Source organism: Chiloscyllium punctatum, chromosome 17 (assembly GCF_047496795.1).
Source record: "Chiloscyllium punctatum isolate Juve2018m chromosome 17, sChiPun1.3, whole genome shotgun sequence".
Lineage (NCBI taxonomy): Eukaryota > Metazoa > Chordata > Chondrichthyes > Orectolobiformes > Hemiscylliidae > Chiloscyllium > Chiloscyllium punctatum.
In genome coordinates this window covers 97,637,704-97,660,861 of record NC_092755.1, presented here as the reverse complement: position 1 = coordinate 97,660,861, position 23,158 = coordinate 97,637,704, and the positions used below count along the sequence as shown (strand labels likewise).

General features: G+C 40.2%; 1 protein-coding gene across 6 annotated transcripts in view; it reads right to left on the bottom strand.

The window, feature by feature from the left end:
- Positions 1 to 23,158, bottom strand: part of ttc28 (tetratricopeptide repeat domain 28) — a 760,569-nt gene that overhangs the window by 514,390 nt on the left and 223,021 nt on the right. Inside the window, exon 1 of one of the 6 annotated variants that reach the window (XM_072588043.1) lies at positions 12,048 to 12,475. The exons of the other annotated variants lie outside the window; for them this stretch is intronic. Within the exon in view, the coding sequence (XP_072444144.1) occupies positions 12,048 to 12,074 (27 nt within the window). The 5' untranslated portion in view covers positions 12,075 to 12,475. Of the gene's footprint in view, positions 1 to 12,047; positions 12,476 to 23,158 lie in introns of those variants that run through there. 6 annotated transcript variants of the gene reach the window in all.

Below are 23,158 nucleotides of genomic sequence, written 5' to 3'. Positions count from 1 at the left end.
TATCACTATTGTGTAACAGAGACAAATTAACACCTGGTGTCATTGATTAACGATTTAATGCCTATTCCTCAGGATATAACTGTTGACATTGCAGTCTAGTTGCCATTAATATAAATCTGTAATAGGCTCTTTTTACTGATTTTGGAGGTACTTTCTTATGCAAAGGTGCCTTTTCACATATACCATCCATGTTGCCTTCTATTATAATTTTTTATTGAAGTATAAAACTTTTTCTTGTAAACTACTGGTCAGATTTCACTCAATATTCTTGGAGGCTGCAACTGTTCTTAGTTGCCAGTTCTGATGGGACTGTGTGCTTTCTTCAGCCACTTTGTTTCTCTTTACGTTATTTTTCTATTGGTATATAAGAAGAATAGCAGTGTGCAAGAAATCTTATTGGTCAGTATGGTGAAAAGAAAATCATATCTTTCCACTTCACAAACAGGAAATTCCAAAGCTTAACACTACAATAAAATTATGAACATTGTAAATTTTCATCCTTATATTACAATCTTCCCAATAATTTGAGATTCTTTGGCAGTCAGAGAAATATAGTGGCTAAACAAGAGGGCTTGCTGGAGTAACATATTCTGAATACAGATATTTTATTTTTATGCTGGACTGCTAATTTGCAGTCCCTCACCCAAAAATGAATGACAGTAACACGTCAATCACTCATGCAACATCGCTGTACTGCACAATTACCAGCATAAACATAATAATTAAATTATACATCATCTAAAAGTGCTTGTTTACAACATTATTGCCTGACAATGTGGTACAGATGTGGACAGTGTGGGAACACGATAAGTACAACACTTAGACAGCTCTGAAAATGTAAACAAGCTACCTATTTGAAAGCCACTTTTGAGCACAGGACCATTCAATGGCAATCACCATCACTAGAGTCATTTATTTATCTGTCAACTCCTCTGACCAAGACTGTCTTCTTTGCATGATTTGTAAAGTACTCAAGTTTTGCACAGCTCAAAATAAATTGTGCAAATCCTTTTCCAACAAAAACCATCTAGCCTGAAGTTAACTAATGTTGACATAATGTGATATAAGCAATGTGATAACTGATAAAAAATTGAAACTGAAATTAGCACAGTATACATTGTTCATTTATTTTCATCATGTACAGCCAGTTAATCAGTTAAACGTTTACAACCAGTAGGCATCATCAAGACTACTTGTTTTTTCTGATACTAACCTACAACTTAGAAGGAATTCTCTCCATTGAGTCCTGATCAATAGGTATCTCTCAATAAACATCACTCAGATCATTTGGTCATTACCTCATTGCTGTTTATGGCATCTTATAGTATGTAAAATTACTGCTCTGGTTCTTATACACAATGGTGGCTGTATCTGACAGTACTTGATTGACTGTAAACAACATCGGGACAGCCTAAGATTGTGAAAATGCTATATAAATTCAAGTATTTCTTTTGTCAGCTTCACTGAATTCAATTTCACAACACATTGCCTGAGCTCTCAGTTCCTGACTTTGCATCCTATTCCATAACAAATCTCTGTTATGAGTCAGGGTAGACAAACAGGTAACATATTTAAAGTGTTGCTTTATTTTTTAATAAAGGGAAGGGTAGAGGGAAACTAGGGCACACAGGAGGAAGTAACTCAGTAACAATGAGCCAAAACAGCCGTGATTGACTTCTACTTTTTTAAAAAAACAAAATTTCAGGAGTTTGCAATTTCAGCCAAAACCAAGATTAAATTAGGTGGACACTATATCACCTCCTAATTCAATCAATCTATTGTCCCATCACACTTACCATTCTTGAAATAATCATTGAACTCACATGTTTCCTCTGCAGCTATTTGGCAAAACCTGAGCCTATCAGACTGTGCTCAGTTCCTCGATACAATTCACCAAATGCATCCACTGTACTGGATCTGAAACATTACTTTCAATTATTTATTTTGTGAGCTTAGATGATGAGTTAATACAACAAAAAAAAAGCCAAGTGGCCCACTGCCTTTGAGTTCACAAATACTCCAAAGGGTTATTTGAAACAAAATAGAAAACTCACTTGCCTGTGTCTCATGTAAATTGAAGATAGGAGGTTCAATAGAATTCCAGTATGTCAACCTCATGGGAAAGTAAGTACAATAATGATAATGTTTTCTTTAAATCTTTTAAATTCACTTCCACCTGACAGAAATCGTGTGATTAAGAAACAATTATTTACATGACTTGGCAGCAATTGCCTTTCTCTTTATAATGAGCAGAGTAAACTGGAATTCAGGGAAATATGAAAACAGGAACTAATTTAACATTCACTGTCGTCTGAGAGTAGGGTTACAACCAAAGTTAGAGCCAGAATCCAGACCCTGTAATCTTAAGAGCCATGTTTCATTTGTCATTTTTCAATCAACCCTTTGCGCGGTACTAAATTAAGAATCTATTACTCTTCTGATACCCTCTCTGCCAACAAATGACCCCTTATCTCAAGGGCAATGATATCATGAGTGAAGTAAAAATAAATTCTCAAATCCCAAACAAAAGTACTTTGTCAGAATGTGCCCAGGATTAATGGTGTAATCGAGCTACATGGCAGTTTCAGCACTGGTAATAGTAATAATCATATAGCAATTTCCCATGCAAAAATAGAAATCCAGTTACTGTGACACAATTTTAAACATCTGCGACAAAAAAAAGATTCAAATTAATTTGAGTCAGTGATTCACCAGTGCGTGTGACAAATTCCTACCTAGTCATTTAACTGCCAGACATCTTCAGAATTGTACATCAGCTTTTTTTTTGTAAATAATTAAATGTTGGGGTCATTTCAATCCTTGCGCTTACAGTGCAGAAGCTATTTCCAAGTGACAATAGTTCATGCTAACAGATGTGCAGTTTGTTACCTCACTCATGGTTTATTCAATAACACTGAAATTGTTAGGGTCATTTCTTACAGTTCTTAAAAATGAACTCATGCTTTTCAAGAGATAGCTATCTATAAAATTACTTCAATTACAGGATTATATTGAATTATAGCTATCTCTAGGATCACCAATTCCATTATTATGAGGGATATATATGCATACATTATGTGGAGCTGCAACTGAAAGGAGGATATAATTATAAATGCAGGAAACTTTATTTCAATTGCAGATTCAGTGGGTGAATTTATAATTGAATGATAATACTGATTGAATTTAAAACGTTGAGATACCTGTTGAAGTGATGTATCTTCTAAAGAAGACCATCCACTAACATTTTACTTGAATCATAATGGGGAAAAAAATCTACCATGTAAAAGATTTCACAGAGCTAGAATTATGCTTTGCTGAAAACACAATAACGCCAGCGTATCAAATGCAAATCTTGCCTGTCCAAGCAGAATTCAAATTTATTCTATGGTACAACAGAATAGAAAGCAAATTCCTCGACAATGAAGGCTGCAGTTATACTACACATCAATAGTAAAATTTAAGTCATTATAGTTAACTGAAAGACAGCTGCGTGTGCACTTTTCACACACAAACTCAGGCTGGCTTAACCAAAATACTTCTGAAACAAAAACAGAAGCCACTGGAGATGTTCAGCCATTCAGGCCAACCTTCAAGAATGAACAACATAATTGATGTTTCCTCAAAATATTACAGATGAACAGCATTTAACAAATAACAGCAGGGAAAGATGAAAAGTTGAAAATACACACCACAGACAAAGGTAATGAGGGAGCATGGGGGAGGTATAAGTGGTGAGCATTTTCTTACAACTGGGACATTGTCCCAAAGCACCGAGATAGCCTTCTAAGCAGCCAGCCTCAGCACTGACAGCCCATGGCTTTGTCTTAACTCTTTGAGCAGGCTTGACTCCTGTTGACTCCACTTGTCACGAGAATCCCCCATGCTCCCTCATTACCTTTATCTGTGGCACCTATGACCTTCACCTAATTGTCCACTCCCTGTGCCATTCATTTTCCCAATGCCAAGCCACACATCCTCACCCACACGTGCCACTGAAAGTTTGTTAATGTACCTCCTTGCCTCCATGCCAAGCTATGTCCCATCTCGTTCCACAGTCTGATGTATTCTCCATGCTAAATTATGGCATTTTTCATGCCCATTAACTCTTTATATGCTCTGTATGATACAAAGCTTTTTAACAAATTCACACATGAAAGATGTTTTTACAAAAAAAAGTGTCAATTATTGTCAATTATAAGTTGAAATTATCTCCAAACTTTAAAATATCGCTAGCAGAAACTGTCTGCACTTTTATCTTCAGTAAATAAACATTGTGAGAAAGCATTTTCTCCAGAGGTAAACACACTGACCTCAGAAATTTTCTTAATCCCACTGCCCACCTAGAAGATGGAAATCCATAAACCGAGTAAAGTATCGTAAGAAATTAGCAAACTGCATTACCTCTCAGTGGCACAGGAGCCTGATGGTTGGGCCATTATAGACAGAAGGTTGACATGGACATGAAATACTGCACATTAAATTGGGAATATTAAAGTGTGTGAGTTGCTGTTTTGATTGAAAGAAGTAGCTGGGACTCCAAAACAGTGGGACTGAAGTACTGAATCAGTGTGTGCTTGTGCTTACGTGTGAAGGTGTCAGGGGAAAGAGAATAATTGGTGTGGATGATGGAGAAAGCAGAATCCCTTCATTATGCAGAGGGAGGCGTCGAAGAAAAATCCGAATTTTATTTTAAACTATATTCTTGATTTCTTTAGAAGTAACCTCTAGAAATTAAAATGGGGCTCTAGAAATGTTCCATCAGCAAAAATAATACAAAACTCTTGCATTGTATCGACATTCTATGCAAAGCCACACAAAGGAACCCCAGATAATGTGTAGCCTCAGCTCGATTTGGTATTAAAGAGAGGCACGCAAACTCATTATTCTTCAGATGGTGCTAACACCTATAATTTACCTCCAACAACACAATGTTTTTTTGATGAGTGACATCAAAAACCACTTCTTAGCTCTTCTAGGAATTCTGGTTTGTGAATAACTTTCATTATTTCTTCCTGAGATTGCTACTTAAAATAGAACAGCTTCATGTTTAGCTCCAACCTGCGCGAGTCTTAACCTCTCGAAGACTAATTTCCAGAGGTGTGAAGGTGAGAATGATGAACAGTTGCCATCTGATAGCAACACAGGATTAATATTGAAACATGCAAAGAAAAAGGGTCAGAGATTACAGTCTGAAATTGAAGTCAATGATTAGACTAGAAGATTGTGAAGTGTCTAATCAAAAGATGAGATGATGTTCAGCAAGTTTCTGTAGGCTAAGGGTAGAGATGTTAGCATGAGAACATGATGGACAACTACAATGGCAAGCCATTTGAAATTAAGGGGCATATTTGCAAACAGAATGAAGGGTTCCACTAAGCTGCAATTGCCAATCCCCAATGCAAAACTGATTACATTGTGAATACGAAATTAAACTGAAAGAAGTGCATGTAAATCACTGTTTCAATAAGAATGAATATCTGTGGCCTTGGACAGATGAGAGAAAGAAGATACAACAGCAAGTTTCTCATCTTCAGCATTTTCTGAACCTATTTCAGATTTCTAGCATTTACAGTATTTTGTTTTTGTATTGGAGTTAGTTCAATGTTTTATTGTTATAAGTTATACCCTGTAACTCCATGGGTCCACCAAATGGATGTACTACTAAGACTTTATAAAGCTCTGGTTAGGCCCCATTTGGAGTACTGTGTCCAGTTTTGGTCCCCACACCTCAGGAAGGACATACTGGCACTGGAACGTGTCCAGCGGAGATTCACACGGATGATCCCTGGAATGACAGGTCTAACATATGAGGAACGGCTGAGGATACTGGGATTGTATTCGTTGGAGTTTAGAAGATTAAGGGGAGACTTAATAGAGACGTACAAAATAATACATGGCTTGGAAAAGGTGGATGCTAGAAAATTGTTTCTGTTAGGCGAGGAGACTAGGACCCGTGGACACAGCCTTAGAATTAGAGGGGGTCATTTCAGAACAGAAATGCGGAGACATTTCTTCAGCCAGAGAGTGGTGGGCCTGTGGAATTCATTGCCACGGAGTGCAGTGGAAGCCGGGACGCTAAATGTCTTCAAGGCCGAGATTGATAGGTTCTTGTTGTCTAGAGGAATTAAGGGCTACGGGGAGAACGCTGGTAAGTGGAGCTGAAATGCGTATCAGCCATGATTGAATGGCGGAGTGGACTCGATGGGCCGAATGGCCTTACTTCCACTCCTATGTCTTATGGTCTTATGGTCTTAAAATATTTTGTGGTTGGGAGCAAGGAAGAGGAGCTGTCCAGCTAACAAAATCAGAACCTTTCAACTGAGTGTTTTGCATTTTTTTCTAAATAAGAGGATATTAACAAACTTTCAGTGGGAAATAGGCGTCAATGTAGATTTACATTTGGGTATGAAAGATAAGGAGTCATATTTTTCTTGAACGAAACTTCTGCGGAATCAGCATCGAATGTCAAATAAACAAAACGGTCTGTTAGAACATAGAACCGTACAACAAAGGAACAGGCCCTTCAGCATACCATGTCTGTGCCAACCATTATACAGGTAGTTCTGCTTTAATGCGACGCTTGTGTTCCTTTGCAACCTCACACTATATAAAGTCATGCAATAGAAGATCTCTATAGAAAATCACTATACTCATTCAGTAGAAAATTTATTTTAACCAAACAGTGTCCATAATTCAATCACATTATTGTCATAGAGTCATAGAGATGTACAGCAGTGAAACAGACCCTTCGGTCCAACCTGTCCATGCCGACCAGATATCACAACTCAATCTAGTCCCACCCGCCAGCACCGGGCCATATCCCTCCAAACCTTTCCTATTCATATACCCATCCAAATGCCTCTTAAATGTTGCAATTGTACCAGCCTCCACTACTTCCTCTGGCAGTTCATTCCACACACGTACCATCCTCTGTGTGAAAAAGTTGGCCCTTAGGTCTCTTTTATATCTTTCCCCTCTCAACCTAAACCTATGCCCTCTAGTTCTGGACTCCCCCATCCCAGGGAAAAGACTTTGTCTATTTACCCTAACCATTCCCCTCATAATTTCATAAACATCTATAAGGTCACCCCTCAGCCTCTGACGCTCCAGGGAAAACAGCCCCTGCCTGTTCAGCCTCTCTCTATAACGCAAATCCTCCAATCCTGGCAACATCCTTGTAAATCTTTTCTGAACCCTTTCAAGTTTCACAACACCTTTCCAGTAGTTATTGTGTTTATAATTGATTTCTATTTAAGCCACACAAGGACTTCCTCCAAAACTGAGAGAACAAATATACACTGGGGATGGAGGGGGTGATCGTAAGGGCTTGAATTTGAGGGTGCAAAAGAGGTTCACTTGGATGTTGCCTGGAATAGAAGGCGTTAGCTATGAAGAGATTGGGATTATTATCATTAGAAAGACATTGGTTGAGGGGGTACCTGATTGAGGTCTACAAAATCATGAGAAGTACTGACAGGGTGGATAGGAGTTGAGGACTCAATTAACAGGGGGCACAAGTTCATGGTGAGGGGGAAAAGGTTTAAGGGAGATATGCGTGGAAAGTTCTTTACACAGAGGGTGGTAGGTGCCTGGAACACGTTGCCAGCAGACATGGTAGAGATGGGCACGATAACATCATTTAAGGTATATCTAGACAGATACACAATAGGCAGGGAGCAGAGGGATACAGAGCCTTAGAAAATAGGCAACAGGCTTAGATCAAGTATCTGGATAGGTGCAGGATTGGAGGGCCGAAGGGCCAGTTCCTGTGCTGTAATTTTCTTTGATCTTATAGCCAGCTCGCACTGATGAATCACGCATTATAGCAGAACAACCTGTACTATTCTAAAATGGTCCCATCCACCTTTAACAACATCTGCCATCGAATTTTAGCAGAATAAAATTAACCAGTACGATAATCCAATTGGTCTAAAGTATATACACAAAAATCTCTGTTTTCATTCCAACATCTCCCTCCAAACTGGAAACCTCTAACAACCACGAAGGACAAAGGCAGCAGATGGATGGGAACATCACCACCAGCTGGAAATTCCCCTCCAGGCCACACACTCTCCTGACTTGAAACTATATCCCTCACTGTTATTCGATCAAGATCCTGGAACCTCTTTCCTAATAGAATCGCAGGTGGTCCTACACCTTAAGGACTGCAACAATTCAAGAAGGTGGCTGACCACCTTCCATTGGGCAACCAGTGATGTGCAATAAATGGTAGCCTAGTCAGCAAAATCCTCATCTCATGAACAAATTGAAAAAATTAAGCAGATAGGCTGCCCACCGCTACTCTAAACTACCTGAGTAAAGGCAGTGATGTTCTAGTAACACAACTAAATTAGTAATTCAGAATCCAGGCAAATGTTCTGGGGGAAAATTCAGATCCTACCATGGTAGATGTTGAGATCTAAATTCAAAAACAAATCTGGATTTTAAAAATAAAACTAGTCCAATGGCAACCATTTAACCATTGTTAATTGTCAAACTACAGAGGCTGAAGATCTGAAACAAAACAGAAATTGTTGGGGAATCACACAATCCGCACAATGTGGAAGCAGGCCATTTGGCCCATTGAGTCCACACCAACCCTCTGAAAAGTAGGCTCATCCCCTATCCTATCCTTATAATCCTGCATTCCCCATAGCTAATCCATCAAGCCTACACATCCCTGGACACTATGGACAATTTAACATGGTCAATCCATCTAACTTGCACATCCTTGGACTGTGGAAGACACAGGGAGAATGCCACACAGGTTCCCTGGAGCTGTGAGACAGCAGTACTAACCACTGAGCAGATTTGGCAGCAATCCATGGACAGAAAGCAGAGCTAACATTTTGACTCCAGTGACCTTTCTTCAGAGTTCGAGGATTTTTCCTTACAGATGCTGTGAGACATGCTAAGTTTCTCCAACAACCTGTGTTTTTGTTTGGCATCTCACCACCATGTTCTCCAAGACAGCGAGGGATGTGCAATAAATGCTGGCCCCACTCACAATTACATAATTTTTAAAAACCTGCATTAATAATATCTATTAGCTATATAATAGTGCCTTTTTAAAAAAAAATTAAATCAACTCTCAGTGTAAGAAAACATAGCAAAGGGGTTAAGATGAATAACAGCTTGGATAATCTTGCCCGTCACAAGTTTAAACTCCTGCTTAAATTATAGGTCTGTGCTAAATGTTATCCAAAACTTGTTGCCAAACCCAATTCAACCATCACTCCCATAGTCAGAGTTATATTGGCTCCTGATCATCTTAGCTTGTCTCAATCATTTACAAATTGCTACCCTGAAAGCTCTTCATTTCTGTAACAATGCTTTTTCTCTGGACTTGCAAGATTCATTTTCAGACATTTTGTCACTACACTAGGTTACATCTTCAGTGAGCCTCCAAATGAAGCACTGCTGTTGTAGCCCGCTTGCTAATTATATGTTTGAGTTTCCTTGGGGTTTTGATGTCATTTCCTGTGGTGACATCATTTCCTATGGTGAAGTAATTTCCTGTTCTTTTTCTTAGGGGGTGGTAAATGAGATCCAAACACTACATTGGACAAACAGGCAGAAAACCAGCCACCAGGATACATGAACCACTCTCACTAGTATCCTAACATACGGATGAGGAAAGACACCACTTCAACTGGGACAACAAATCCATCCTAGGACAAGCCAAACAGAGAGACACAGAGAATTCCTAGAATTCGGAACTCTATCAACAAACACATTGACTTGGATCACATTTACAACCCCCCCCCCCCCCCCCGAGAAAAAGACAAACCGTCTGAAACTGACCTTCCAGCTCAGTGAGCAAACATACAACCTGAGCTACAAATGTTCTCAAAACTCGCTAATGCTCTTCTCCCCCCTGCATTATTCCTTTGCACCCCAATGTTGACAGCATGCAATTAGTTCTCTCCCGAAACCCATCTCTCTTTACAGCTAGCTTTCTTCCTTGAAACCCATCTCTTGGATCATTCTTTTGGTAGGTCATTCTTTGGTTCTGCAAACGCTTTTCCTCACATCTGAGAGGTGCCTGGGACAAATTCCTAGAATTCTAGCACATTTTCATTGTAACGTGCTGCTTTTTGATCCAAAAGTGGGTTGTGGCGCTGTATTGATTGATAAACTAACCAAAGATTGTGTATGCATTGTAAAATGTAAATTCCAGCACCTTTCCACAGGAAATAAGGGCATCGTTAATCTTTTGTTTTGAAAGCAGAGGGGTCCACTCAGAGCTCTCCATTCCCGCCTCGCTTTTAATGTGACATCGTAAATTTGTGCTCGGCACCTCTTTGCTCCCAAGAGCCACTTTCCAATAACATGGTCTGAATCTAAATTCTTCAGCATCTAGCCATTTCCCGCTGAACAATTCCACCATAGTAAACATGCCAAACCTTTCTAAACAGCTGATCTCTATTAAATACGTCACGTTTTAACCTTCTGATCTTAACTCTTTGGGGCACCTTTCCTTTTAAAAAAACAATACTAGAACAGCAAAACATTCAATGGGAAATGTGCCAGCTATGATGCCTGAAAACTACAAACCATGCCAAGAATGTATATAGCCCTTACTACCAAGATCCAGCACATCGCTATTAAATTAACTGAATGGTTAGGATACTGAGTGAAGGATATTTCCACCCGCTTTACGCTTCTCACCATATGTCAAACTCACTTCGTTCATAAGTTCAGATTTTACTCGTCTCTTCCATTATTGCATGGAAAAATCCACAATACTTATTGCGCGATTGATAAATCGACTAAACCAGCGGCTGAATGAATAAACTTTTTTTATACAAAACCCTGAGTGAGGAAATAATTTTACTTTCTGGCAAGATTTACTCCTTTTGTTAATGTTCAGAATTAGTCAGAACGGCATTCACACCACTAAACACCCCCCCCCCCCCCCCACCACCACCATCACAACTAATACAAACACAAACTGTGCCCAAAACCAAACAAACAGTGAATTATCTAACATCTGTTTTAACAAAGGCTGCCAAACTTTGAGATTTCGAACATTAACATCTAGAACAAACTACTGCGAAAATGCAATTACATATGTAATGCGGAACAGTTAACACTCTCACCCCTTCGAAACACATTTCAATGGCCTCTGATTAAACCTTAACTCGTCAACTGTTTAAAAATTATTTTCTAAAACATTAGAATTGTACTTTTCCAGACCTTGGTTTAAAAACTTCATGACGCCCCCCAGTGGGACTCACGCACTACTCGGAACATTTTTTTTTGGAAAATAGCAAGATCCAACCCGTGTCTGAGATATTCCTACAGTTCTGTAAAATGTCGACTGCTAATTCGTTTCGAAAAACACACAGACCGTACTAAGTTATCACAATTAACTTCTCTCCCACCCACCCCCATCGGATGGCATGTCACCCCCATTTGCCATATTTCAAACTGAGAACAGTACGATAATAAAAAAAAGTTAGGAAAATTGAGAAACAAACAGAATATGACAATCCCATTCGGAGTTTAAGGAGACTCTGAATAACACTGCCACACAACCCGAATAGCAACAGCAAGCACAGTTGTGCATTTCTCCCCCACCCACATGTGGTTCTAGTCAGTCTGGCATGTACAGTTTATATGTATTTAAAATTACATCTCAGCATATATCAATCACATCCTTCAGTCCTATTCCACAACAATAAATTAGAAATTAGCTCAGCACCATCAACTAGCTGTGTGTGTAGCTGACTTGCAAATGCTGACCATACGCACATTAAACGTGTGAATGGGACAGTACAGTCAACAGCAATATACCCAGCGGAGCCAATGCTGCGCACCTGAGTATTTCCAACACGGGGACAAAAATGACAGGGGGTGAAGTTCCCCCCTCAGCATCCTCAGATCACAGATGGGCAAATCATTAAGAGTGACAGGTCACCATTACATGGAAAAGACAAATCGCAATCCACTGCCATCCCTGCTTCAGGAAAAGTCATAGACACTATTACACGCCTTGACAAACTGGAATTTGGCCTGAATATCTTTCTTAAAGTCTCTCTCACCTTCTTCCGGGGCTGCCATTTCATCATATTTGTAAAGCAGAAATGTAGAGAGCATCAAGAGGTTGGCTGGGAACCTGGTGTAGATTTGCAGCAGTGGTTGGACATTCTGACAAGGCTCCCTCTCGCCTGGCTTTCACAACTGCACCATATTTCAAGGAGAGAAGAAGGGGAGGGGGGAATCCCGATAGCAGTAAATATCCCAGGGAAAGAGAAAACAGCAGGGAAAACAAAATGTTTAAAAAGGTGTCTTCAGCAGCTTTTCTTGCAGGGCCAAGGGTGACACATAATTCTGGCTGTAGTTCACAATATGGATCACAGTCTCTCTTTTCTTCCCCCACGCCCCCCCTTTTCCCACTCCCAAAATAAAAATAACTAAATAAGGCTGTGGGGATGTTCTTTTCCTGCCGCTCCAGAGCTCAGCTCCGTTCTGTTAACACTGACTCAAGTCAATTGATGGCAGGAGATTTTTCAGCCTCCCTCCTCTGGCAGTCGGAGGGCGTGCAGCCCGCGCGCATGGCTCCGCCGGCGCGACCCCGTCAAGCCGCGCTCTCCCGCGAGCCGGGGCGCGCGCCTCCACCTCTTTCTCTGCAGCCGGGCGGCGCGCTCGGCAGCCATATCTTTCACATTCCATTGGTACCAGGGGCGCGAGACTTTTTTGGCAAGGGGGATGCTTTCCTGCATTCAGAGAATTGGAGGGTCAACAAAACCTTCAGATACTAAAACCACCACCCCCTCCCCCGTTCTCACAATTCAATCTTACCCGAACTCATCTTCCCCTTCTGCTTCCCACTCTCTTTCATCCTTCTCTCCAAACCCCTTTCCCCCCTGTTTCCCACCCTTCATTCTACTCCCCAAACCCTTCCTCTCCTGCTACTCGCCCCTTTGTTTCCTGCTTTACACTGGGTTTTCTCATCCTCCTACCAGCCTCCTTCCCCTCTTGCTTCCCAACCCTTCTCATCCTATTCCTCACTCCCCTTCCGCTCCTGCTTCCCAAGCCCTTTTTCTCATCCTGATTCTCACCCCCTTCCCCTCTTATTCTCTCACTCTGATTCCCCTCCTGCTTTCCCCTTCCACGTCTTGTATTTTCCTCACAACTTTACCAGACCTCCTTCCCCACACTAAGATTTAGATTAGACCCAGCAAGTCCACACCAAAGCGCAACTCACCCAGATTCATTCCCCCACATTTACCCCTTCACCTAACACTATGGGCAATTTAGCATGGCCAATTCACCTAGCCTGCACATTTTTGGATTGAGAGGGGAAACCGGAGCACCCAGAGGAAACCCACACAGACACAGGGAGAATGTGCAAACTCCACACATAGAGTCGCCTGAGGCGGGAATTGAACCTGGGTCTCTGGTGCTGTGAGGCTGCAGGACTAACCACTGTGCCAACGTGCTGCTCACTTCTTCACCACCTCCTACCCTATCCATTCCAACTACTCTCCCATTCCTTCTACAACCCTTACCATTCCACCCACTCTACAAAGAATAAACATGCACTTTCCTCAAGAATTTTTAATTTGTAGATCTTTGACAGTGGTTGACCATCTCAAAGCAGGAATGTTTGCATATTCCTGTGACCAATTTACCAAGGTTATTTTCAACAGTGTTCTTATTTGGATTGGCAGAGATTGATCCTCTGACAAAGATATTTCATAAAATTGGCCTGACTACTGTAATTGAGAAGTGTTATATATGCAATGGCTGAAAAGCCTTCTTCTGTGCTACATATACTTTGCATATGCTTGTATGGAATCTCTAGTACAGAAATAGGCCATTTGGTCCATTTACTCTAACGCAGCAGTAATGTTCCACACTAGCATCCTTCCTTAACTATGTCAGCATTTTCTTCACTTTCTTTCTCCCTCATGTATATTTTAAATTTTCTTTTAATGCATAGATGATATTCACCTCAACTATTCACATACACCCTATGTCTACAGACATTGGTATCTGACATGTGCCAACCTCCAAGAAACCTCATGGTTCATTTCCGAGCCATTCACAGGATGCTTCTGCACTTCAATGTTGCACTGGCAACTGTCATTATAATGCTGCAGCAAGGACTCCATCCACCCAGGAACACATATTCAGTTCTTGGACTGAACCAGGCTGCATCCCCGGGCTTTTCACTTGCTGACATAATGCTCACTCACTCTGAGCTTATCTGGATGTTCACAACATCGTTGCCTTGTGTTGCCTTGCCTTTTTGTGGTTTGCCCCTCAGTTAGAGACACCAGGCTCATACTACTGTTTGCTTTCTGTGCCATTTAGCATGGGCACAGAGCCAAGGAGCCTGTCAGCGTTGCCAGCATGCCTCAGTCAAGACAAGGGAGGGTAGCTTACATTCAGGGAATCCCAGCACAGTAGGTCAAGGTCAGCTTATGATACCAGTCCAGTGTCTGTTCAGGGTGGTCATAGTCAGGATACTCTCTGCATACGCAGTGAAAACCATATGACAGCAACGTGCCACCCATCTTAACTCTTCCTGCTCTGTGGGATGTTTTCCTTTAAAATGAATCAGAGGCAGATATCATGGAAGGTGGAAGTGGTGGCACAGCTATTAGCATTGGTGCAGGTAGAGAGGTGCTCTGAATGAGTAGGCAGCACATAAGGCATGCAGCATTAGTGATGACATTGGTTGGGGTGTGTGAGGGCGAGTGGGGAAGATGTCGTGGGCAACGGTGAGATGGTAGAGCACAACACTTGGTGGGAGGTGTGTATGATGCCGAGATAGAGTGAGCATAAGGTATCAGAGACATGATAGTGGCCCTGATAATGGCAGTGTGAAGGAGGTTATTGTTGAATATTCTTCCAGTCGGCTCACACTGCTTGAACTAGAGTGGAAACATTGAATGAAGGTGGTGAGGTATGGGGTCATGGCCTCCAACTTTAATACTGGAGAAAGAAGAAATCCTGCCTGTGCACCTTCCCATCCAGCAGAAGATCCAGGATCCTGCTCGCAAATCTGGGTGTCGATTTCCCCCCATCTGCTATGTCTGGGATAAACATAGAGACAAAAAAACCTGCAGATGCTGGAATCTAAGGTAGTGAAGCAGGAGACTGGAAGAACAGGTGGAGAAGTCAATGTTTCAGGTATAACCCTTCTTCAGTCCTGATGAAGGGTTACACCCAAAACATTGTCTTCTCCCACTCCTGCTGTTGCCTGGCTTGCTGTCTTCTTCATGTCTATCATGTCTGGGATAAACATCAGGAATCATATAGGGCAGCAGGTTAGCACTGACAATGCTTGTCCAGGTGCTAAACCACTTTTTTTTAAGAAGGTGCCTGGCCAGAGATGACAGTGAATGACAGGATTTGTGGTGAACGGAAAGTTGTCCCAGAATGGCATATGGTAGGATGGGGCAGAAATTGGACATGAAATACATCATCGGGGTGGCATCGGCAATTACTGGGGAGAGTTTGGTAAAATGCAAGAAGAATGGTCACTCGGTCTTGCAGCAAATCCCTCCAAACTAGACACGGCTTGCACTTAGTCCAAAAACAAATGATTCAGTGCTTTTCATAACAAAAATAGTTTTCCTGTATTTTTGCCACAGATACAAGGCATTCTAATATGTTCATGTCTATCACTCAAGTGTTTTAAAGTTTTGTAAGAGTAGGAGTACTATCACAAGGTACTCAGGTAATAGCAACCTAAAGACATGACTCCAATTCCCTCTCTATAAACATCCTGGGCAATATGGCAAGGTTTCATTTTTTAAATTATTCGCAATGTGCGAGTAATCCATTATCACTTACGGTAATTCTGATACATTTGTGTGTCCATTGCTCAAAGACAACTTATTGCACGTTCAAGAGCAACCAAACAGCAGATCAACGTGTATGCATTCAGATAATCACAGCTAGTTTATTTCTTTGTCATTCTGTTTATAAACGCTGAGTGAGAATATCACTTAAATTAGCTTTTTTTCCAGAATGACAAGCATCTTTCAGAGACAAATTAGAAACAACTAAAACTTTGAGTACTTGTCAAATAAGTCTTCAGCATTGCCAATTGAGGGTGGCAGGTAGAATGAAGCACATTTGATGCCAACTCATTTCAGAAAATGGGCGAAATCAAATTTTCAGTTAATAACAATCACACCACGTAAATGACAAGTAATGACCGTATCAAACAATAAAATAGCAAGTAAATTTTCCTCCAATCTTCAATGCATCCAAAACCCATTCAATTCCTTTCCCAAAAACATTCTGGGCAATATAGCAAGGATTCAGTTTTTAAAAAACTGTTCTCAATGATGTGGCTAAACTACCACTGGCTAAACTGGACGAGCCACATCATCGATGTGGTTACAGGATCAAAGCTAAGACTGTGGCAAATGTCTCATCTCTCAACCCTTCAAAGCTTTATCACAAAATACAAGATTCAACTAAGAAGTGTGATGGAATATTAACCATTCATCTGGCTGAATCTTGGATAATTTGAACATTCCAGGTTCACTTGAATCCAGGACAGAGCAACCCGACTGATCAGTGGCCCCTGCATTGGACTCAGTATTTGATGCCAACCCAATCACTAAGACAATATCCCACCTTTGTAGACTGCGAAAAATGGGCTACAACTTAAGCCTCACCACAAAATTTACGCAGAATAAAATGAAATCTTCCTATTATTGTACTAAATTGAATTGAATTTATAGTCACCTGTACTGAGGAACAATGAAAAGCTTTGTCTTGCGAGCAATACAGGCAGATCACAAAGTTAAGTAGCATAGATAAGTAAATAGATAAGTAAACTGGCAAAAGCAAAAACACAGGTTGTGGAGAAATATTGTCAGGGTGGGATGGATCTGAGAATGCTGGCGGTCTTTCCTTGACAGCAGGCCTGATAGATGGGATTTTATAGATGGGAGGTTGGCCTTTGTGATTGTCCAGACCAAGTTCACCATTCTCTGTAACCATCTCCGATCTTGAGTGGTACAGTTGCCACAACAGGTAGTGATTTTTAAAATGCAGATTGCCTGTAAAGGGGGTATTACTCTTCTGTTGCTAGGCAATCTCTATAGGGCATCATGTAGTTTCCAAACCGCTGTCCACAATCCCTACGATTGGTGACATAATCTTAGGTGACACTATCAGATTTTTGCTTGGGTGAAGTGTGCATTATGTTCACAACCTTTACAATTTCACATTTTGTTCTTATCCTTTGATTTATTAGAATGTGTTGATGTACAATAAGAAAATGCTTGTTGCAAATATAACATTGGTTTCTCTTGAATAATGAACTCTACTGGAAGTTAGATGAAAGGACACACATGGTGGTCATATGTCTCTACGTTGCTATTATTTATTGATTCAATAGCATATCATTTGTATTTATAAATAGTATTAACATTGTTTGCAAATATCATGTTTTTTGTGTTGCAGTGTTTGAACAGTCTTTCAGAGAACATGCCAAGTAGTCACTGAGAACTATTTCTTGAGTGAAGGAATCCCCAAAGACTGATAATCACAACATTGAGAATACAGCTCTGTGTCACAATTATGAATGGCCCATTTGCATTTGAGTCAGGCAGAATCAGAATGAAACATCATCTCCGACATCTTACTCTTCATTTTGAATAAAACAGTTTCACCTTTATTGGACTACAACTCAAACATATGAACAGATTAATACATATGGTATTGCCAATTTCCAGAGATCATTTTATGTGCATAAAAAATACCAAATAAGCATGCATGCCAAAATCAAACTCTGATCCACAAAATATCAATGCATCATATGTAAAACCTGAAACTCCCAAAGAATGTCCCACACTGGACATTCATATTTTGATGATAAACGTTTTGCTACTTGATGTCCTCCACTTTCTGTGCCTAGCTCGCCACTTCCTTTCGTGGTCTTGTCTTTCCCCCCCATTGGTGTCCAGACTGACCTGCTCCTTCAACATTTGTAGATGTCTTCCATCTTTTAGCCCAGCCTGTTGCATTATTGTCATTTCACAGGTAGCCACCTACCCAATATGACCCATGTGGTCACTTTGATCATACAGTGTAATTGACAGTCTTTTGCATTAGTATCCACATTTTTATACATGGACAGCTGCTTGTAAAAATTTCCAATGATGAAGGTTTTCAAACCTCTTCAGCTTGGAGAATTTCTAAAGGTTTTTTTTAAACAAATTGGAAATAGTTTCAATCTACCATTGCAAGTTGATGTGTGGAGTAGTGAGGTCCTGGAAAGATTTGAAGACACAGATGAGAATTCTACAATTAAGATATGGTCAGACTGGGATCAACACAAGTAACACCGCAAACATGTAATGGATGAACATAACATGATATGAAGTAAGGAAACAGGTAGCAATGTTTTTAATCAGGATACAAGATGGGACGCCAGCAAGGAGATCATTGGACTAGTCAAGTTTAAAGATAACAAAAGTGAAGATGAGGGTTTCAGCAGTAGATGAGTTTAAATTGGAGCAGAATGCTACAGAAATTATAAATATGCAGTTTTACTGATGGGGTGAAAATGTGCTGAAAGATCACTGTGAGGTTAAGTGGAAGAACAAAGGATCTCAATCATGCTGAGGCAGTGGCCAGGAAGTGGACTGGACTTGTTAGCTAAGGAAAGGAATCTGTTCAAGGAACCAAGACACAGGTTTTCACAATGTTAAATTACAGGACATTGCTGACCTTCTGTATTGTAAATCAGACAACAAACCAAGTCAGATCCAATGAGGAGTGGAATAATTTCAATCTACGCACTGGAGGCTGTTCATTTCTTATGGTATTAATCTAGTAGTTGAATGCAACTCATCTGCTGTCACCAAATACACTCCTTGAATTTCAACCAAAATCTTTTTGTCTCTAAACTTTCAAATGTGTGAAGGCAAAGGCATTATAAAAATAACTCCATGGCATAAATTTAAATGTATTAATGTGCCTAAACTCTTAGCTTACAATGACAGCAACAGGAATCCACACCTGATAGGTTGTCAGGATGAAAACAATGCACATTATTTGAAGAGGTTATTTGAAAAAACTATTTTCTGAATAAGAAAGCTTGGAAATTGTAAAACATTTATCCTATTTGCATGGACAGGTCAGAATGTCATTTAAGATAGTGAACAGTGGAAATAGATGTAAACCTGGTATATTAATACAAATATATTAACTGCAAAAAGTTTAAAACGCACAGGTGTGTATCAAACATGGCCCAGTTGGTAGCATTCCTATGTTGAGTTAGAAGGTTGTGGGTTATGGTCCCTCTCCAGTCCCTGAGTACAAAAATCAAGGATGACACTCCTGTGCAGCAATGACAAAGTGCCACACTGTAAATAAGTACTGAGGCAGACATAAAATAAGTCACAGCATTGTCTTGAACAGCAAGTGAGTTATTCCTTATAGATGGTTGATCTCAATCCTTCAACCACAGTTTTTAAAAGATCATCTTACCATTAGGGTAACACAGTGGCTCACTGCTGCCTCACAACACCAGGGATACACAGACAGGAGCCTGGAAGAACCCAGCAAGCCAGGCAGCATCAGGAGGTGGAGAAGTCAATGTTTCGGGTGTAATCTTTTCCAAAATGTGCACTTCTCCACCTCTAATGTTGCCTGGCTTGCTGCGTTCTTCCAGCCTCCTGTCTGTGTATTTTGGATTCCAACATCTGCAGTTTTTTTTTTGTCTCACAACACCAAGGACTCAGATTCAATTTCACCTTCAGGGGACTGTCTGTGTGGAGTTTGCACATTCTCTCCCATCTGCGTGGGTTTCCTTTCTCAGTCTAAAGGTGTGCAGATTAGGTGCATTAGCAATGCTAAATTGCCCATAGTGTTCAGGGATGTGTAAATTAGGTGAGAATTAATATTGAGAATTGCAGAGTTATAGACATAGGGTAGGGGTTAGATTTGGGTGGGGTGCTCTTCTGAGGGTTGGTGTGGATCCAATTGGTCAAATGGCCTGCTTCCACATTGTAGAGATTCTATGATTATCAGTGTCTTGTCTCTGGAAGCTTGCTGTGCTCACATTAGCTACTACATTTCTTACCTTACAAATGCCAATGCTTCAAACTGTTTCAATGTTTACAGGGCACTTCAAAATGTCCTGTACCATATAAATGTAAGTTGTTTTTCATATTTTTAGAAAACCATGAAAGCTTGATTGCAACCAAGAAGAAGAATTACACATTCGAAGCCACGCTGCTTTTAATCTCATTTGCGATGCTTTAATGTGTCAGCCTGAATTTGTGATTAACTTATAAACATCTGATTCTAAGAATAGAGAGCTACTGATCTCAGGCCAGAAAAAGTTCAGCAAGTATTATGGTTTACTTTGAGAATTCAGTAGGTATCATCTCCATTTATACAAAATGTTTATTATTAAACACAGTCCTGAATGTCCAAAAGTGTTTTTAATAACTGTTTTGTGGTTGTAAAATACAATTTGTCAAAGGAACTGCTGTAACAAACTTCACAGATCTATGTATTTCTGAACAGGATGTCACACACCATTAGGTTTGTAAGATTGTGTAAGCCTTAAGAAAATAGAGCCAAACAGGCTTACTGGCTGGATGTAAAGATGCTTGTTAGTTGAACAGTTTAGTTTTGGCAGTTACTTACCTCTTATCATGGCTCTCAGTAAGAATGAAAACTGCATATTGAATAGTCAAATGGTTTGCTTTTCAACTAATTTTCACAAGAGGAAAACATATGAAATTGGTATTTTTTCAGTAAAATCACATGAAGGTTTACCTCCCCTCCATCCAATCTTTGCAGGAATACAATCATTGGGTTTAATCCAAATTAATGGAATTCAAGTGATTAAAACCATTCAAAGATAAACCAGCTGATCATCATCAGAATTTGGCAGTGCTTCCATTTCTGTGCCCGGTCTGAAGAAGCTTTATACCAGGGCATTAACTTTAGTCATCCAGAATCAAAACATAAGGGATTTGATGTGTGAGGAATTCTGCAGAACTAGAATTCTTTATCATGAGGAACATGAGCAAAAATAATTATGGGAATGAAGGGGAGTGATTTCAAAACTGTCCCAAGGTAACAAAGCCTTCAAAGTTGAGAGTAATGCAAGGACAGCTATTGAGCTAGATGATCGGCTATGATCATAATGATTGGTGGAGTAGCCTTGAAGGGCTGCCTGGCTGACTCCTGCTCCTATTTTTCATGTTTCTTTAGTGTTCACATCTAGGTTTAAAATGTTCAAACCATTTCAGAGCTGGCTGCTTTGTTTTTTTTTTAAATGCACAATGACATTATTGACTTGCTAAAAGGATGACAAGGCAGTATTTTTGGCTCTGAGTGCAATACATAATCCAGGAGTGAAAAACATCCAAAATAACTCCATTTTTAGAGTTAAAAATCACACAACACCAGGTCATAGTCCAACAGGTTTAGTTGGAAGCACACTAGCTTTCGGAGCGCTGCTCCTTCATCAGGTGCTTATCTGTTTTTAGAACGTCTCTCCCCTCTCCCTCTACAGGGTTCTACTCACATTGCAATCTCCAAACTAACATAATTGGAACACATTAGGAAGATATTAGCTTGAATTTTGCAATCAGTGAAGAGTCAAATTTCACTGGTGACCTCAAACGAAAGCCACCTAAATAATACGGTTTGATTGATTGACTGATTTCCCAAACTGTGAAACTACATTCAGTCAATGTGGCATCATCCGTAGGGCATCAATGGCATCAGAAACAGTGACTAGCTCATCAGTTTGAAGGATTCTGGCATAAATTATGGCTCATTGTTTGTAAAAGTTATTCTAAGGGAATGGCAGTCCACGTTTAGGCGGCTCAGTGGTCAGTACTGCTGCCTCACAGCACCAGAGATATGGGTTCGATTCCAGTCTCGCGTGACTGTCTGTGTGAGTTTGCACGTTCTCCCCATATCTATGTGGGTTTCCTCCAGGTAATCCGGTTTCCTCCCACAATCCAAAAGAATGTGAAGGCCAGGTGAATTGGCCATGCTAACTTGCCCATAGTGTTCAGGGATGTGTTGGCTAGGTGCATTAGTCAGGGGAAATGTAATGTAATAGGGTAGGGAATGAGTCTGGGTGGGATATTCAGAGGGTCAGTGTGGACTTGGTGGGCCAAATGGCCAGTTTCCACACTGTAGGATTAGTTCTCAGGATCAGAGCAATTGTTCAATATCTATCATGATATAGTACATCATTAAAAAAAACGTGGTTACATCACATTCAATAATACTTAATATTTTCAATATTTATTACAGCAGAAATAGAGCATAAAAAAATTGAAGCTCACTGCCAATGCATTCAACACAGATTTGACAAGCTTGCAACAGCACATTTAATAGAGGAGTGGGTATCAATGTGAGCAATTTCTGGATTTCTGCTTTTAACAGCATGTGTGAACATTAGAAGTTACTGTCAGTTTTAAATCTGCTGAATGCTGACAATTTTGCCATTGTTACAAATTGCAAATTTCAGACTCTACCTTTTAAAAAATGCCTTTGTTTTAAAATATATTCCTTGATACATTTAACAGTGACATCTGTGAATAAAAAGTACTTCAAATCTTATCATATCCCTCGTCTAAATATGGCTGCCATGCTAAACACCAGGAAGGAAGAAACCTGCTTTTTAGAACCCATATTTCCTTCTTTAACTCGTTTTTTTTTAAATGTACTTGCATCAAATTTTAAAATGGCTTCTTTGAGAAATTGATTGATTCCAGAACTTCATGCAACTACCAAGACAAAAGCTAATTCACCACCCCCTGGATTATGACAGACCTTGCATTGTGTTTACATTCCAGACATGCCAACAGACTAGAAGGTGAAATGTCTGCCTCAGCCAGTTCTGAACCTAGGACCATCAAAAACCATCACTGATTGCTTCGGTGCAAATGTTTCCACAGTTCATGGTTTCTGATAAGGTAACATCAAAACCACCTTGTTTTCTGTGTGTCTTAACCATAGCACGAGTCACATGACTGGAACTGCTGAGTTGTTTAAATCACTTCTAACTATACAGTTTGACTTTTGTTCAATCAGCTTGTAACACCAGAATAGTAAGCAGCTCCAGGTTTAGCTAAATACTTGCCTCTGGTTTGATTTAATTTGATTTGATTTATTACTGTCACGTGCACCAGGGTGC